Consider the following 19,237-nt stretch of genomic DNA (forward strand, 5'->3'; position numbering starts at 1 on the left):
GGTGTCTTGACGCACAGCCGTCCTCACCACAGACAGTTCAGTCACTGTCTAAATATTGAGACAGGGATGATGCGCCGCACAGCACACACGCGCAGCCCTTCACACATCATAATTCTTCCATTGCATATTGGCACTTCAGGATTTCAGGGAGTTGTTTAACATGCTGTGAGTGAAAACTACTGCCTCTGCCACTGGGACAATGCAGTTACTTCTCCTGGCAGTGACTTTTCTTTTCGCCAACAACCTTAGTGGTGCTGACGAGTGCGCGTCTTTGTGTGACGTGAGCTCGTGTCAAAGTCCCAGCTGTCCAGGCGGATACGTCCCGGACCGGTGCAACTGCTGTCTGGTGTGTTCCCCGGGAGAAGGGGACCCCTGCGGGCGGGTCGACGACCTGCCCTGCGGCGTCGGGCTCGAGTGTCGGCAGCAGAGCGCGGGGAGACGACGTGGCTCCAGAGGGACGTGCAGGTGCCAGAGCCAACATGAAGTGTGCGCAAGTGACGGGAAGACGTACTCCAACATGTGCAAGATGAGAGCGGCCAACCATAAAGCCCAGCAGAGGGGCAGGGCGGAAGTCAAGCTAAAGCATAAAGGAGCCTGTGCAAATCTCAGCTCAGGTAAGACAACCTCAGGGGCCAGTGCTATATTGGGGAAGTTCATACGTTGCTATTTAAAGCCACACCGCGTAAAACTTTACCCAGTAGATACAATTGCAATACAAGCATTTTGTTTTTAACATATTTTCATCATTGAAAAATACCTCATAAATGTACAAGCACGTGCTAAGACGTGACTGTAACTTTACCAGGAGTGGGTCTCCAGCTCGTCACCATGGAGATGTCGACTTAAGGGGAGACACCAGGCAAAACTCAATTTTTTCAGTTTTCAGGTTTTGGGCCAAATTGGTCTCTGAACATATAAGCTTTCACCCAGAAACCAAAAATATGCCAAATCTTCACAATAACATGTTTAAATATTGCGCTGATTCAATGTTCCCCCATAGACTTATATGGGACAATGCAATTTCAAGGGCCTTTTTCTCAAAACACATTTTTCTGTCATTGTGGCGACACTATGTCCACGTCAGTCGGACCTAAAGACTTCAAATTTTCCAGCCTTGGACTGAACAATATTTGGAAGATTTTTTCAGAGGGATTTTTTAATATTTAATCCCTAGCCCCATTTATTGAGTTTTGAATGTCAAAAAATAAGGCGAAAATTACATTTTTACACATTTTTCCACTATAAAACAGTTTATTTTAAAACTAAACAAGAAATCCAAAATCCCCTCAGAAAAAGTCTTGGCAACTCATTTATCAATAAAATGAAACCATAAATTTGAATGTAGCTCTATCCATTATTCAGATTTCGTCGCCGAAAAGAAATTTGGGGCATTTTTAGGCATAAAACACCTTGTTCTTATATGAAAAGATAAAATGACAGAAAACTTGCCATGTATTTTTTTCTCACATTTATGTCAGTGATCGACGGCAAAAGTTTCAAATTGATATCTGTAAATATAAATTTTTTCCCTATTCACCTGCAGTGTCTCGCCTTAAGTCAGTAGAATGAGATGTAAAGCAGTACTGAGTAACTTGTTTACCTTAATAAATCCTTTTCATAGTCCCTCTGGGGGTAATACAAGTGTTTATGGGATGATTGGAGGGTCTTTCATCTCCCCCTGGTGTCTCTGGCCAGAAAACCACAATTGCAACTTCGCTGCCTACGGGTCGGAGGCCCCAATACACACTAATGGAATCACGAAGAAGAAGCTAACAGGCTAATGGGCATAGCTAACTGCAGGCTAGCACCACTTATACAGTATTTACAGCCAAGTTTGAGTGAAAAAAATAATCTCCATTGTATAATTGGATGTACAATATCCCTCTTGTAGTTTTTACTCTCATGGACAATTAATGAGTAAAAAAACGCAACATGCTACGACACCTGCAGTGGAATTCGGGACTGTGACATCTTATTGCTAAGCATTTTGGGACTAGCAGCAATTGCAAACTAATGGATATTTTAAAAGTTAAAATACTGGAGTTATTGTTCACAGTGTGTAACTCAGCAGCTAAAGGAGTTGTTCCACGACTATTTTTCCACTTTTTATACTGTTTTTAGCTAATGTTGGTCAACGGAAATGTATGCTAATAGCTGCAAAGATGGCGGATCTCCATGGTAACTGGAATTTTCCGAACTCGATAGGGGCATGAGTTATTTAGTACTGCTTTAAATAGGTTAGGTTCTCATCCAAATCCATTCTTTTATTACCCACAGCAGAAATAGCATTTTCTATCTCCAGCTGGTTATTAGGAGCAACAGTATTGTCCAAAATGTTACTCAGCGTGCCTTTTAAGATAATAAACAACGTCAAAAAATTATACCAACAGGGTTAATTGATCTCATGGTTGAGAAACTGTTACAGCTGCTCATAAAAACACATTAGATTATGAAGAAAATGTGCAGTCAAACCCATAGTTCTTTCTAGGAGAAGTTGCTGTTGCTTTAGTTCCTCAAACCCACCATTATTTTTTACCGGCTTTGGGCATTTACAGTAAGTTTAACGGTAAGTTAAACGATAGCAGTATGGTATCGGAAGAAAGTTTAAAAAAAAAATGGTATATGTTTGATATTGTTGGTCCAGGGACGGTATTAAAGGAAGTGACTTGGTTTTTTTTTAGCTCAAATTAATGTTTGCCCCATTTTTTTTCTCATTTTTGTTCCAATTTGTTCTTGTTTTCACAATTTTTTCCCCCTTTTTTATTACTTATATTGTCCCTATTCCCCCCCCCCCCCTTTTTTAACCTATTTTTGCCCTTTTTTTTCTAATTTTGCCACAATTCCTCCCAATTTTCCCCCTAATTTCTTACCATTTTTCACACATTCCTTGACATTGCAGATGAACTCGAAATAAATTAGCAGATCTTCCACATAATATTGTTCGCATAGGGACCTGTACAAGCATCATTCTGGTTTTGGTAGGGCTGTGCAATTAATCGAAATTCGATTACGATTTTGATTACAACAATAAACTATGACAAAATTAGCACAATCGCTAATTTTGTGCTAAAATATTTTATAATATATATATATTTTTTTTTCAAAGTTTTTTTTTGAATTTTTTCCCTTTTTTTAAATTTTTTTTGGATTTTTGTCACTTTTTTGCTGGATTTTTGTCACTTTTTTGATGGATTTTTGTCTTTTTTTGATGGATTTTTGTCATTTTTTTGCTGGATTTTTGTCAATTTTTTGCTGGATTTTTGTCTTTTTTTGATTGATTTTTTGTCATTTTTTGGATGGATTTTTGTCATTTTTTTGATGGATTTTTGTCATTTTTTGGATGGATTTTTGTAAATTTTTTGCTGGATTTTTGTCTTTTTTTTATGGATTTTTGACATTTTTTTTATGGATTTTTTTCATTTTTTTGATGGATTTTCATCACTTTTTTGATGGATTTTTGTCATTTTTTTGATGGATTCTTGTCTTTTTTTTTGCTGGATTTTTGTCACTTTTTTGCTGGATTTTTTTAAAGGCAACAAATAATCGTTTGAATAATCGTGATTTCAATTATGACAAAAATAATCGTGATTATTAGTTTTTCAATAATCGAGCAGCCCTAGGTTTTGGTATGGAAAACCAAGTATCGTTCCAAGTACTGGTATCAAAATTCTTTTTATGTTTCCCAGCCCTCGTCTCAAGTGAGTTGTTGGCCCATGTTTAATATCTTGTTCTTGTAGGTCACAGACCAGAGCGTCCCAGCAGTCCTCGCTACAAGTTCAACTTCATCGCTGACGTCGTGGAGCGGATAGCACCCGCAGTGGTCCACATTGAACTGTTTGTGAGGTGTGCATTCATAAATATTATTATTATATTTACTGAACCATCTTAGTCACAGCGGCTTTTCTCTGTCTGCAGACACCCTCTGTTGGGCCGCCACATGCGCCTGTCCAGTGGCTCTGGGTTCATGGTGACTCACTCCGGCGTGATTGTCACTAATGCTCACGTTGTGACCACATCCACCTCGGTGACCGGCCGACCTCAGCTGCGCGTCCAGCTCCACGACGGAGACGCCTATGAAGCTGTTCTCCGAGATGTAAACAAGAAGACCGACATCGCCACAATCAAGATCAGCCCACAAGTAAGAGACAGACCTGCAGCACCACGAGCCTGTGAGCGACATGCACCGGAGGGAAGGATACTCATTCATTCAGAGGTTTTTACGGGAAGATTTTATAAACATCTGTGACTCAGGGGCGGCGCTCAAGTGTGTATTCTCACACCCGTATCTCAAATAGTTGGGCAGTGTGGTCAGGTTATGCATGTGCTTTCATATTCTAACCACAGGCCTGTTTGACTCTCTTTTAGTCATTATTAGGAATCTTTTACTACACTCCTCCAGTGCATGCCTTAATGTTCTGGACATTCATGTGGTGTGAGCAAATGTTTTGTGTGTGGTTTGTGTTTTATGCCCAAACTGATGAGTGGATTGTAATAATAAACGCAGTAGCCGCCATAATAGTAATCAGTATTAGTCAGTATTGCTACACTAGGGCTGGTTACCGTTACACGTTTCTCGATACAGTACTTTAATGATACTTCATTTTCGATATCGATACCTGAACTATACGTTTTTCGATACCTATCCTAAAATATTTGTCATCTAGAACCAGAAAACAGATTAATAATGTTAATAAAAATTCCTTTCCTTCCATTTTATTTATTTTACATTTGTATCATTTATTTGAAGTGAAACCACGAAACTTCCTTTAATGACAAAAGGGCAGAAAAAAAACACAATTTTTTTTTCCCATTTTGAACCAATCCCCCATTTGTACTTTTTTTTAAATTAATTTTTTCCTCTTTTTTCCCCAATTTTCCTCAATCTTTCCTACTTTTTCCCTATTTTTTGCGCTTTTCCCCCAATTTTTCCTAATTTTCCTCAATCTTTGCTACTTTTTTCTCCTATTTTTTGCACTTTTCCTCTAAATTTTCAAATTTTTTCCCCAAATTTTTCCTACTTTTTCCCTATTTTTTGCACTTTTCCCAAATTTCCCCAATTTTCCTTATTTTCCTCAATCTTTGCTACTTTTTTTTCTCCTATTTTTTGCACTTTTCCCCTAAATTTTCCCCAATTTTTCCTAATTTTCCCCACATTTTTCCTACTTTTTTCCCCCTATCTTTTGCACTTTTCCCCCCAATTTTTCCATTTTTCCCCCCTATTTTTTCTACTTTTATTCCACTTTTTTTAAGGACCAACAACCTAAACTTGGATCAAAAGATTTACCCACTTTCGATACTTTTTTTTTAGATACCAGTAGTACCTAAACAGTGCACAGCCATACGCTACACCAGTGGTTCTCAGTCTTTTTTTTTACCCCCAAATCACTGGTAAGTAAGTAAGTAAGTGCTTGATTTGTCATTGTGCAAGCGTAACAATTGTGTTCAGGTATTGGTCTGGCGTTTGCGACCCCAGTTATAAGAAATATATTTATTGGGACAAAGCCGTTCACAGTAATCGAAGTAGCATTGCCCCTAATATCCGCAGTAGTGGTCTCAGTAATAGTATAATGTGACCAGAGCGTTGTGTTGTTCTGATGCATCTGTGCTCTTTAGCAGAAGAAGCTCCCCGTCCTGCCCCTGGGCCCCTCCTCAGACCTCAGGCCTGGGGAGTTTGTGGTTGCCATCGGCAGCCCCTTCGCTCTCCAGAACACGGTCACCACGGGCATCATCAGCACCACGCAGAGGGACGGCAAAGAGCTGGGCATCAAGGACTCCGACATGGACTACATCCAGACCGATGCCATTATCAACGTGAGGCGGTATCTTCACAGAAATGCTGCTACTTTCTGTTTTGAGTGTTTGCACCTGACTTGTTTTCTGCTCTTTTAGTACGGGAACTCAGGAGGACCTCTTGTGAATCTGGTGAGTCATGCAGGAGTCTTCCATCATAGGAAAAAGTTTTTAATAGATTATAAGAGTTCAGCCTGTTGCCAGAGATGAATAGTTGCTGACAAAGCCTTTTTTCCAATCGCTTCCTGACTGGAGAGCTTGTATAGTGGAGACTGACCAGTAGGAAAGAGTGATCTCCAGGTTCAATACTAAAGAAAGCCATAGCAGCATTTTGAACATGTATTCATCCAGTTTGGTGCTTTGTGTAAAGTTGTATGCAGACCAAAGGGAGCAATAATATTATTAAGCAAACTCGTTTTTTGAAAATGTGCATTAAAAATCCTCAATTATTGAAGCTCTCACTGATTAACTTAATGTGTGTGATTTATTTTGATGCCAGTGCTTTAACAATACTTGGGTTTTCGATACCAATACCTGAACGATACTTTTTTCGATACCTGCTAAGTTATTAGTCATATAGAACCATAAAACAGATTAATTGATTTATTCCTTTTCCTTCCATTTGATTTATTTGGAATTTGTATCATTTGTTTGAGGTGAAACGACCAAGAAGCTTCCTTTAACGAAAAAGGGCAGAAAAAACACACTGTTTCTTGTTTTTCCCCATATTTAACTTTTTTTTTCTTTTTTTTTAGCTGAATTTTTTAGCTGAATTCCCCCCCAATTTTGCCCCAATTTTTTTTTTTTTTTTTTTCCTGAATTTTTACACTTTTTCCCACATATTTTCCCCAAATTTACCCAAATTTTTCCATTTTTTTCTGCTTTTTTGTTTTGTTTTTACCCTTTTTCTAAAATAATAATAATAATAACTTAAAAAAAATATATATATATAAATATATATTTTAGATTTTGATAACCAACAGCACCAAAACCTGAATAGAAAGATTTTGTTTTTACTTTCGGTACCTGATTTTTTTTTTTGATACCAGTCTGGTGTCCTTTAACAGTACCCAGCCCTGTTAATGCGTGTATTTGTGTGTTCAGGATGGGGAGGTGATCGGCATCAACACGCTGAAAGTCACCGCTGGGATCTCCTTCGCGATTCCCTCAGACCGGATCAGCCGCTTCCTCACAGACTCCCAGGTCAAACACAAGAGAAGTCGAGGGTCAAAGATTATCAAGAAAAAAGGTGACGGCAATGATTGTGTGTCTTTAAACAACAACCACAAACCCTCCATATTCTTACAGAGAAAACTCGACAGCAAAGATTTACCAATGAGCCACAGTCTGACGAAGGTAAGGCTGAAGATGTTTCCTAACTCTGTTTGTACGACTAACACTTGTGTTTTCTGGATAGAGGCGTCTCGTGGCAAAAGGAGGTTCCTGGGCATCATGATGCTCACAATTACAGATGAGTAAGTTTATAAAAAGTCAAATACAAAGCTAGTTGCTGTTAAAGGGCCTATATCCTGCTATTTTAGACCTTCCAAAGTCAACCACAGGCACATATGGTTAAAGGAACAGGCCACCGTTTTTCCATACTGAGATATCTTCTTACCTTAGCTTAGACGAGTTGATGTGTACCTGTCCTGTCTTTACATGTGCGCTCAGTCACGCGAAAAGACCAAAGACGTTGTTAGCATTTAGCCTCTCCTCCTCTCCTCTATGGGGCCAAACAGGGTGAAGTTAGAGTTAGTTAGTTTTCCCTATTCAAATACATTTATGTGAGTAGTTACACGATCCAAGTATAGTTGCACAAAATTAAACATTTCCTATGCGGATAAAAAAGGGAACTATATTGTGAGGCGTATTAACACCTTAGGAGCACTTCGACATCTGCGCAGTAATATCTTTATTTGACTGCGTGGACGTCAAATCTCCTATTCCTTTAATATTTCGTATCGGGCAAAATGATAATTTATTTACCTCTTAACACACACCTGAAACGAGCACATAAAAGCTTCTTGGTCAAAATGGCCAAAATAGAGACGAAAATGAGACAAAAAAAACAAGGATGAAAATGCCAATATACCGTAAGAGCAACAAAAACGTAACGGTCTATTGTGCATGTTTTTAGTGGTAGGGGAAACCTACGCAGACGCGGGGGAGAACATGCAAACTCCACACAGAACAACCCCGTCCAGGTGGGAATCAACGGAATTACGAAAAAGTGACGAAAAGCGATGAATATGTGGCAAAAATCTGACCAAAATCCAACAAATAAGCGGAAAAAATGGAAATAAAGGGAAATGCACTAAAAGTGATTTGTCAGACAGTCGTAGCCTCTTTTTATTAGTTGTGGCCAAGATTTTTTCAAAGTGGAGATATCAGCCCTAATGTAATTTTAGGTTATTTACATAAAACATGTGTTACGTCTTATTGTGATGGTCACATTTATATCGTGTCTTTCTACCTGCTCTTTACATCAAGGAACCGCTCACCCATTCACACTCTCATTCACACTCCACTGTACACAGACACTGGAGGCAAGGAGGGTGAAGTGCCTAAATCCCGTCACTCAAAGGCACTTCCTAGAGGGGGCGGGTCTTTCCAGTCAAACACAATCATCTTCAGCCGAGTCTTTGCATTGTATGTGCATTGCATGATATAGATACAGACGGCATCTCTCGCCCATATATGGTCATTTTTGAAAACAGTTAAGGGGGAAAACAAGTTTGAAAAAATGTATATTTTCTCTAATTTTTCAAAAACTACTGTAACAAATGCTGAAATATGAACATAGTTTCTACTAAATAATGATACAAAGACATGGGGAGGAGCAAAGTGGTTCAACATCCCATAAATACATGAATAACGGAGAATGCTAACTTGATGCTACATGTTAGCATCGGGCTAATGCTAACGGTTAGCTAGCGCTTGCTACAACTGCCGTTTTTTCACTTCTACTGAACAATCTGCTGTGAGAAAATATTCAAATGGGCCCGGTTTTCACTTGACTTTATTTCTGTGTGATAAATAAGTTCATATTCCACCAGAAAATGGCAAAAAAGAGTGAAAAATTGTGTTTCTCTAAAGATTCTATTTTCCCCCTCCGCAAAGCCACGCCCCCTTCTATGACGAGATGCCGTCGGTATCTATTGGACCTTAAAGCGTTGTTTTTGTGAATCCTTTTTAGTCTCTTTTTTTGTTTTTTTTAGTCTGGTCACGGAGTTGCAAGACCTGAACCCAGATTTTCCTCATGTGAGTCATGGGGTTTTGGTGCAGCAGGTCCTTCCAAACTCTCCAGCAGAAAGGTACGTTCACACACCTTCAAAAGACGGACAGACGTATTACAGTTTCTTCTTCTTTAATGATTGTTATTTGCTCCTCTCTGTTGCAGCGGAGGGCTGAAGGACTGGGACGTCATCGTCACTTTAGACGGCCAGCCGGTCTGGAGCATTGAGGACGTCTGGCTGGCGCTACGAGGCCACAGTCCACTCCTGTTGGAGATCCAGCGAGGCCATGAAAGGCTGTTGTTTCACATCGAGCCGCAGTAGAAAGTTAGAGCAACACTCACAGCAAGTATCACCTCTGAAAAAAAAAAAAAAAGCTTTCCAAGTACAGTGTCAAGAATGAAGATATTAAGCTTATTTTAAGATTGGGTTTAAAATAAATGAGTTTGATGCAGGAAAAATGCTAAATAGAACTCCCGGTAACATTTTATAATAACTACACCTTACTTAGCCTTAATAAATGATGAGTTAACACTTAATTCATCATTAGTTCAGCGTGACTAATTAATAACTACTTAATTAGAATAGGTGTAAGTATGTGAGGAACTATTCATCATGTGTTAGGGAATTGTTCAGATGAATTAAATGTTAACTCATCATTTATAGCAGGGGTCACCAACCTTTTTTCAGCTGAGGGCTACTTTAAGAGCATTAAGTTGTTCGAGGGCTACCAGTTAAAAACAAATCCTAAAGACTTAAACGCACACTGTTCACTTATAGGATATTGACCCCACATTATATTAAAATAGCTTTATTTTAAACTCATACTGAGTCACAAGAACCGAAATAACTGTAATTTTAAGAATTAGATTCAAGAAAATGAAGTGTTTTAAAAAGTCCCAAAGGGCCCCTGGGTGCCCGCGGGCAACACGTTGGTGACCCCTGATTTATAGGGTGTAGTTATTATAAAGTGTTACCTGTATTTTTTATTAGTAACTGTGTTTTTTTAATAACTTGGTACTGCTTAAAATACGGTTACGTGAGTAGTTACGAGATCCAATTCCAGTCACACAAAATTAAACATGTTGATTTTCTAAGCAGATAAAAAGGGGAACTATATTGTAAGGCGTAATAGCACCTTAGGAGCACTTTGACGTCCGTGCTGTAATATCTTCACACCTAAAGAATACTGAAGATAGTTCTATCTGCTGAAAAGACATCCATATAGACAAAAGAGTGAAAAATTGTGTTTACCAAAACATACTTCCTTCCCCCTCGGCGAGGCCACGCCCCCTTGTATGCCGTCTGTAGTTTTTCATTTTTTAAATTAATGATTCAAAACATTATTCAGTTAATTATTCAAAAACGACTTTAATAAATGGTGAATTATTGATATAGTTTCTACTAAATAAAGATACAAAGACATGGAGAGGAGCAAAGTGGTTCAACAGCCCATAAATAACGGAGAATGCTAACATAATGCTACATGTTAGCATCGTGTTAATGCTAACGCTAGCTACGACTGCCGTTTTTTCGCTTCTACTCAACAATCTGCTGTGGAAAATCATCCATATGGACCCGATTTACACTTGACTGTATTTGTATGCGATAAATAAGTTCATATTCCACCAGAAAATGGCTAAAAAGAGTGAAAAACTGTGTTTCCCAAAAGATTCTGTTTTCCCCCTCGGCGTAGCCGCGCCCCCTTCTATGATGCAATGTTGTCTGTATCTATTGTTGAACAAAGTGCTTCACAAAGGTCTAGACTCCACAATATGCATTTTGGCCATGATTCTGTATGTGCTTAAAGCTTTGGAGTAGAAATGTCTTAAAAGAAAGGTTATAAATTGGTCAGGCGTCTGTGCAGCTGTGGATAGGCAGTTTGTCAGTATCAGAACCATGTAAATATTGTGTAGATCAAGTTTATACAGCATAAATATTTTAGTAATAACACATTAGGTCTTGATGCTGCTGCTCAGTCGTTGTGTGTAACATATTTGAATAAAACATTTGAATGATTCCCGTGTCTGTCAGTGTAATGTCTGGGAGCAGCAGATGCAGAGCAGACCCAAAGTGCTCTGTTTATGTTTCTCCAGCCTCTTCCATATTTCCTCCACGCTCTGACAGATGTTCTCCTAAATCAAACAAACCTCCCACTAAAAGACAGAGCTCATACTGGAAAATATCATCTCTCTCCACTCCTGTTTTGGTCACAAGAGTCTCTCGACCTCAGAGTGAAAGGTTTTGGCTGCACTACAGAAAGTACAGAATGTGTTTATGTTTGAAGTAAAAAAGTGTTTATTTATTATGCGCTTTACCTTTGTAAAAGTCAATCTCAAAGCACAACTACTACTTCCACTACTACAGCAGCGACCACACTGGCTTTAACCAAATCTAAAAGGTTCTGAAAAAAAAGTGTCAAAATAGCAACAAATACGTGACAAAAAGTGATGAAAATGCAAGAAAAAAAATGATGAAAAATGGCAAAAAAAATATTTTAAAAAAAATAATGAAAAAATGTGAAAAAAAATATTTTTTAAAATGACAAAAAATATTTTAAAAAATGACATTTTTTTTAAATGATGAAAAAATGATACAAAAAGGAAAAAATAAATAATTAAAAAAAATTACAAAAAATATATTTTTAAAAATGACCAAAAAATGACCAAAACAGTGAAAAAATGATTTAAAAAATGATGAAAAATGTTTAAAAAAGCGATAAGAAAATGAAAAAGTGATAAAAAAATGACAACAAAAAATATATTTTTTTTAATTCTGAAAAAATGACAAAAAGTGAAAAACTGATTTAAAAATTGACCAAAAATGATGAAAAAATGACAAAAGTGAAAAAAAAATGAAAAATGACAAAAAAGTGATGAAAAAAATTAGTAAAAAAGGATTAAAAAAATGAGAAAAAATTATGAAAAAGTGACGAAAAGGTGATGAAAAAGTGATGAAAAAATTACAAATAAGAGATGAAAAAGTCACAAAAAACTGTGATGAAAACACAAACAAAAAAGCAGCAAACGAGTAACAGAACAGTGACAAAAGCACAACAATGAATGACAAAAAAGCCACAAAAGAGCTACAGAAAAGTGCTGAAAAGCAATACAAATGTGGCAGCAATGTGATGAAACGTGTCGCTAAACTGTAGAAAATGCACTTGGTTCCGACATTTAAATGTTAATGAAATGTATTTGAGGCTGATGCAATATTTGAGCGTCTGTGGACTGGCTGCTGAGGGTTCGGGCGGCCTGAGTCTGACCCAGTTGTTATGTTGAGGTCAGACCCAGACGTTCGTCATAATGTACACAGACAGTTCAGTGGAAAGGCTAAACTGCAGGACCTTATCCTCACCATACCTCCACTAATATGACCAAAAAGCATTACATTAGATTCAAACTGACATTGAATCTATATTTATTGGGAAATTCTGACATTGCTCAAACAAAAATGATGATCTAAACATATTCAGTTACAGTTCTGGCTGAAATTGACCACTTTTTGTTTTGCTCAAAAGTTTCCCGTTTTGACAAATTTTCCTTCCTCTGTTTGATGAAATGTTTGCAAATCTTAAGTAATGAATTATGCGCCTTTTTTTCCAGGATTTGTGAAAACTGTGTTCGGTTAAAGTGGGGGTTAAGAGGTTAAGTCCATTATTCATTATGGAAGTCTACACCAAAAAAATAAATAAATAAAATCAAGTTGTGATTTGGTCTGACATCATGTTAAAATAGGCTGAGGTCTGATTGATCTCAAGTCAGTGAATTGTACTTCTATTACTTGTCCAGCAGATGGCGTGTGTTGCATGAGCATTTTCTGACGTGGCAGAGCTGCAGCCCCGTGAACAAACCAATTACCTCGAGGTGGAAGGTTGAGCTTCAGAAGAGTTTAGTGCAGATCGTTAAATGAAGCAGGAGACACTTAACCTCTGATCCCCCATGAACCGAGCACATTTTCTATGGTTTGACTTTACCCAAATCTAAAAGCAGAAAAGTGGCAAAAGAGCGACAAAAACATGCTGGAAAAGCAACACTAACACGACAAAAAAGAGCACAAAAATGCGATGAAAAAGTGACCAAAACACGACAAAAATGCTTAAAGAATTTGACAAAAAAGTGGCAATCAGTTTTGTAGGGCTTAGCTTTCAAATGTCTTTCTCTCTTTCCAATAGAGATCACAGGTGTTGCTGCATCAGGGCTTAATATGATCCATATTATCTGGATAAAACATCCAGAAAATATTTTAGATGATTGACAAAAATAGAAAGTGGTAAAAAAGTTTAATCTCTTAACCCCCACCTGAACCGAGCACCTTTTCTCAAGTTTGGCTTTACCCAAATCTAAAAGCTTCTGCAGCAAAGCATAAAAATAGAGAGAGAAAATGAGATGAAAATAAGCTTGAAAAAGGCTCAAAAACGCACCCAAAAAAGACACAAAAGAGCAACAGAAAAGTGACAAAAATGTGACTAAAATGTGATGGAAAAAAGTGGTGAAAAAGTGACAAAAAAGTAACAAAAAAGTGACAAAAAAAGTGACAAAAAGTGCCAAAAATGTGACGAAAAAGTGACAAAAAAAGTGACAAAAATGTGATGAAAAAGTGATGAAAAAGTGATGAAAAAATGACAAATGTGACAAAAAAAAGGGCCAAAAATGTGACGAATGTGATGAAAAAGTGACAAAAATGTGACAAAAAGGAGACGAAAAATGTGACAAAAATGTGACAAAAAATGTGACAAAAAGGAGACGAAATGTGACAAAATGTGACAAAAAAAAGGATTAAAATGTGTGACGAAAGTGCAAAAAGATGCAAAGTGACAACAAAGCAGCAAAAGCGTGAGGAAAAATATCCTTTTAGATGAGTTTGTACGTCTTAGCTTTATAATGAGGCGTTGCACATTTGGTCCAGGAATTGAACCCCAGACCTTCTCGCCTCCACGTGCCTTGGAATAAACACTACAGTCGTCTCAATCAGACCAATCTGGACTGGCCGTATTTCTCTGCAGTTTGTAATAATATTAGGTTGGCTTAGACAAACTTCTGAGTCACAGGTCGCAGCATATGGCCCTCAGCAGCAGCACAGATTGGATCTATTAGAACCGTGTGGAGTTACAGTAGTTAACCGCTTCCATCTGTCGCACTCCCACTGCATGAGTCAGAGCTGACCAGGGCTACTGTGTCTTCAGAATACACACAAATATCAACTTTCACAGTATGAGAGTGCAAAATAAGACAAAAAAGTGATCCGTTTTGTAGGTTTTATTTTCAGTTTCAGTTTATTCGGTCAAAAGTATGCACAAGTTATTTACATTAAATTAAGTATACTTCAATATAGCATTACAACTGACTGAAAAGGTATACAAGCGTTTCCAATGACATCACGCATAGCTCCGGCAGCCATTTTGAATACCGAAGTAGCATTATGTAGTACTACAACATGTAACAATATACTCGGGATGAAAATGAAAGACAACTGATTAACAGTGGCATTTTTATGGACTCTTAATCATTGCTCAAGAAGAAAACAGTTAAAACACGGCCCCAGAGACTCATGTGGATGTGATATGACCAGCAAATGTGGCACAGACGTAGCATCTCTGTCTGTCGAGCTACAGCAGGATTTACTAAAGATCTGCTTCACTCCTCAGACTAAATTAACACATCAAAGAGGAAACAGAAAAACTTTCTATGTGATTTTTACTGTTTGTCATGTCAGAGTCAGTGTTTAAGCTGCTCAAGCCGTTAGCATGCTACCGGTTAGCAACTGTCATCAATCAGCTGTCAATGGCTTCAACACGATAAACACATGTATAAACACTGAGGAAATACTACAGTAACTGCTCAGCTCTGACCTCTGTCACATGTATCCAGTGGTTCAAGGCTTTCTCTTAGTGAGGTCAGAGCTGAGCTGTTGAAGCTAAATGCTAACCAGTAGCATGCTAACATCTTGAGCAGCTTAAACACTGACTCACTGGTTTCTTCACATAAATGCGCATCTCTGGGGCCGTGTTTTTACTCTTATTTTCTTGAGCAATGATTACGAGTACATAAAAATACCACTGTCGCTCAGTTGTCTTTCATTTATAGAGTAGAGAGATTGTTGCATGTTGTCGTACTGCATAAGTCTTCTTCGGTATTCAAAATGGCCACCATAACAACAAAAGTCACATGACTGAAAGGCATGTATAGGCTGAAGCTAATGCTTATATTGCCTACCCTTTTTAAAGTTAAAGCTTTTTGTTCACTTTGTAACGTTGCATCAAACATCAAAAGGATTAGGTTGATACAGTCTTAAACAAACTACTAATACTTTTATATATTCTCTTTAGGTGGAAGAGAGAGGGACATAATTTGAGATCCTCTGTGCAGGGTTAAGAAGTTAAAACAACAGCAATTTCCCATTGACACATTTTCCAGACCTTTTACTAAAACTCTAAATTCTCCAAGTGAGACCAGGCTGGACAGATTGAGCTCCTCTGCAGTTTACAGGACCTGAAGTTGTTCCAGCTGGAAGGACCTGAGCTCCGTGTGCACTGCTGGGACACGGAAGGAAACAAAGTCCTGGGAGCGGAGGCTGCGATGGCTCACTCTGCGTGTGAGGCAAGATAACAAGTATGAAGGCCCGAGCTGGAGAATAGATTTATAAATAAACAGATACCAGTGCAAGAGTCTGCGCATGTTTAATAAGATAAGATAAGGTAATCCTTTATTGATCTCAATGGAGAAATAATGAGGCGAGTACAGGGTGCAGGGGTGAGCTGAGTCTGTTGCAATCATTTTCCAGACTAGAGACTTACTTGACCTAATGCTCCAAAAAGACTTGACTTAGGACTTGCCTTTTGTGACTTGAGACTTGAGGCCAATGACTCTCAATGACTTGCTGTGATTCGCGTTTAACCGATGAAAGACAACAGGATTCAGTTGTAAAACCAGCGTGTCTACGTTTGAATAAAGTATTAGTAGTATTAGCTACAGGCTTTTTCAGTTTCCAGACACAGCACTTCCAGCCTAGCCTGAAAAAATGTTAATTTCTTTGGAGGCATTAAAACAATTTCTGCAGTGATTGAAGAGGTGAGGATTCAAAGACTTCAGATACGTTGTTTGAGGACAAACGTTTGTAGCCACTAGGCAATGAGAATGCGAGATGCAAATCTCTTTTCTGTCTTAGCTGAGCCAAACACACGTGCAGACGTTCACACGAGTTTGTACCACATTTCGTGGCTGTTTTACGCAGCCGTTCAGAGCCCAGTGACAGCAGGGCTGAAGACTGTGCAGAATGTACTTCGAGCAAGGGCGAATCCGAGCAAACAGGGCTGGGGCAGTACAGGGGAACCCATGACTCAGAAACTGTCAAGCAAAAATAAAAAACATTATTTTATATTTATATTCAAGACTGCAGGAAAAGCAGCTCAAGTATTAAAGACTCTTGTTTCAGTTTTTGTGACTTGACTTGAGACTTTAGTGACTCCCACCTCTGACTCCATGAAACACGGCATCGAGCTCAGAGCTGACAGAGGCATTCATGTAGACCAGCCATTCACCAAGTCTGGGACAACGCGGCCCCGATCCGAAACTCTCTCGGGGGGCCCCCCCAACAATAATAATATATGTATTATTTTACAGCTAAAATGACATAACAGCTACATCTAACAATGACTGTGGGCAAAAAGGCTGTTTTAAAGTAATGCATTTAACAAATAAATGTAATTCTGCTTTTAAAATATATATCTTTTTAATGTACTTGTTTTGTAGACAAGCTTTTGGGGGCCCCCTGTGGGTCCCCTGAGGCCCCCACTTTGGGAACTACTGATGTAGACGGTATCTGCATAGTCTACGACGCTCATGACGGTGGCCGACCCCGACCACCACCTCCAGGGTCCAGACAAATGCAGTCAGTGCATAATAATATTAGCTGGTTGAGAATCAGTGAAGTATAATGAGAGAGTGAAAACTCTTTGGGGTCTGGAGCTGGACTCAAGTCTGTTAGTTGGAAACCCCAATCTAAGTGAATCCATATTATTAAAGCTGGGTACTTAATTTTTTGTTGTTGTAGAATACATTTATTTTTACCACCTCAGAGTATGTTGTAAACACAGCCAAAAACACCTTGTTGCACTGGCTTAACCTAAATGTTTATTGAACAATGGAGGATACATGTAGAACCTAAATTAGTGCAGTTTATTTTGGGGGCGTCCCCCAAAATCCCTGAGGGGTAGTAACACCTTGAAAAAAGTTTGGGCCAAAACTACAAAATCCCCCATTCAAATGATGATGCATTCTAATACAATACTGAGATTATAAACATAACACTGTATTTTAAACATATGGTCTCATAATGTAACCACCTCAAATTAGACCAAAATGTCATGTCTAATCAGTGTTACAACTTTTGTGTTGAGCTTTAAAAATGTGAATATTGTTTAAAGTGGCTGTAAGATTGTACTATAATGAAAGCCTTTTAAATTGGCAGCTCTGTGTTCTCGTGATGAGCTGGTTCGGTGAGACTTGTCAGATTGCTTCTTCTGTTCCAGTTCGTCCTCTGCGCTCCCCAGTTAAAACTAACACCTTGTCTTTTCTCTTTCACACTTTTCAGCTGCACCCTTTTATTCTGCAGCCAAAGAGTCTCCTGTGGCGACCTCCAGCTTCAAACTTTAAAAAACGTGAAAATGAGCTGACAAAAGTGTAGAGGACACTGTGGCCTCGCTCACAGATATGCCTTTCTTACTTTGGAAGTCATAAAAGTGACTTCTAAAGCAGGATTTTGTCTTAAAATGTTGTGTATAATCTTCGCATCATACAGAGGAGAGTCAGTTATGTCTAATGTGCGGACACGTGCCACAGGAATCAGCTCTGGACAACAGAATAATAATAATAATAATAATAATAATAATAATAATAATAAAAATAATGTTACTTTAGAGTGGCCCCTTCTCTTTAAGTCTTTCCCCCTTGGACACCTACTAGGAACAACCCCTACATGTATTACTAAGGCTACCCATAGAGCATAATTGCATAAAAAATAGGCAAAAATACATCCTTGAATCCTTTTGGTCAGCCTAGTATGGGTTGTGGTGGCCCCCACCTATCGCAGCTTCTGTTACTAGGGAAAAAATCAGAATCTGTTCTAATGGTCGTCAAATAACGTCTTTAGTGATTCAGCGTAGGTGGCAAAACACGCCATTACGGGTACAGGGGAGGTCGTCAAATGTCGTCTTTATGGGGGAAAGAGTTCAGGACTAAGCCTTAAAGAGACTAGATGCAAGTGGGTCATTTTATACTCACTACTGCCACCTCAGGTCTTATGTGTAACTGCAGCTTCTATATTAAAGGGATATTTCAGGATTTTTGACATAGGGCCTCATTTCCTCCAGAGTGTTGCTGGTAACTAGAGATATTTTTTTTTGTAATTCATACAGTTCTTATATTTGAAGAGTTTCGTGGCGCTAGGCTAGTGCAAGGCTAGCACATTTCTATGGTATCAGCTACACTGCATTAAAAACAGTCGGTCCCGCTCCACAGAGCACCTGAGGCAAATCACTTATAACACCAGACTAACCATATAAACGTCTGTGTTGATAGAATAATTTTGGAATATAACTGACCTTGCATCACATGAATGGTCGCATTTTGAGGGACTACTTTCTAGCAGATCACTCCGCCGCTGCATAGCTTATACAAACACAAAGCAGAATATAACTTATTTTCAAGTGCAAAATGGTTAAAATTGACAGACATTTATATGGTTAGTCTGGCGTTATAAGTGATTTGCCTGAGGTGCACTGTGGAGCGGGTCAGACTGTTTTTAATGCAGGCTAGCTGTTACCATAGAAATGCACTAGCCTTGCATTAGCCTAGCGCCACAAAACTCTTCAAATAGAAGAACTGCATGAATTACAAAAATCTCCAGGTACCAGCAACACTCTGGATAACTAGGAAATGAGGCCATGTGTCAAAAATCCTGAAATATCCCTTAAATCGTGCATGACGGCACTTCGGACCCGAATTAACACCTTTTTGAGTGACAGTGCAGGATTTTAGAGGCAGTTGTGGTGAACAGGTCTGGGCTCATTCTACACATTAGGACATGGCTGGAAAATACTTAATTTTAACTTTTTGAAACTCGTGTGACTGATCACGTAACCGTATTTAAATAGGGGTAACATCAAAGTGCTTGATCGCTTCTAACTTCACCCCCGTTTGGCCCCATAGAGGAGA

General features: G+C 38.6%; 1 protein-coding gene across 2 annotated transcripts; it reads left to right on the plus strand.

Moving 5' to 3' along the window:
- LOC306960847 (serine protease HTRA3-like) lies at window positions 1-9,386 on the plus strand. 2 transcript variants are annotated; one of them, XM_079553433.1, is made up of 10 exons: window positions 1-614; window positions 3,738-3,843; window positions 3,916-4,138; window positions 5,617-5,811; window positions 5,890-5,922; window positions 6,895-7,039; window positions 7,099-7,146; window positions 7,208-7,265; window positions 9,009-9,104; window positions 9,191-9,386. In XM_079553433.1, exons 1-10 carry the CDS (start codon window positions 200-202, stop codon window positions 9,345-9,347), a joined length of 1,476 nt encoding a protein of 491 aa, XP_079409559.1. In that variant the 5' UTR covers window positions 1-199; the 3' UTR covers window positions 9,348-9,386. The 2 variants fall into 2 exon arrangements, with proteins under 2 accessions (XP_079409559.1, XP_079409558.1); XM_079553432.1 differs by having other exon boundaries at window positions 2-614; window positions 5,614-5,811.
- Window positions 9,387-19,237: the final 9,851 nt, after the last annotated feature.

This window comes from Gobius niger (assembly GCF_951799975.1).
Source record: "Gobius niger genome assembly, chromosome: 3".
Taxonomy (NCBI): Eukaryota; Metazoa; Chordata; class Actinopteri; order Gobiiformes; family Gobiidae; genus Gobius; species Gobius niger.

Bases quoted from the DNA above. Each gene is read 5' to 3' on its own strand.
- LOC306960847 (XM_079553432.1), top strand. From the start codon at position 200: ATGCAGTTACTTCTCCTGGCAGTGACTTTTCTTTTCGCCAACAACCTT. The intron at 5,812-5,889 runs GTGAGGCGGTAT...CTGCTCTTTTAG, and splicing joins AGACCGATGCCATTATCAAC to TACGGGAACTCAGGAGGACC. The intron at 7,040-7,098 runs GTGACGGCAATG...ATATTCTTACAG, and splicing joins AAAGATTATCAAGAAAAAAG to AGAAAACTCGACAGCAAAGA.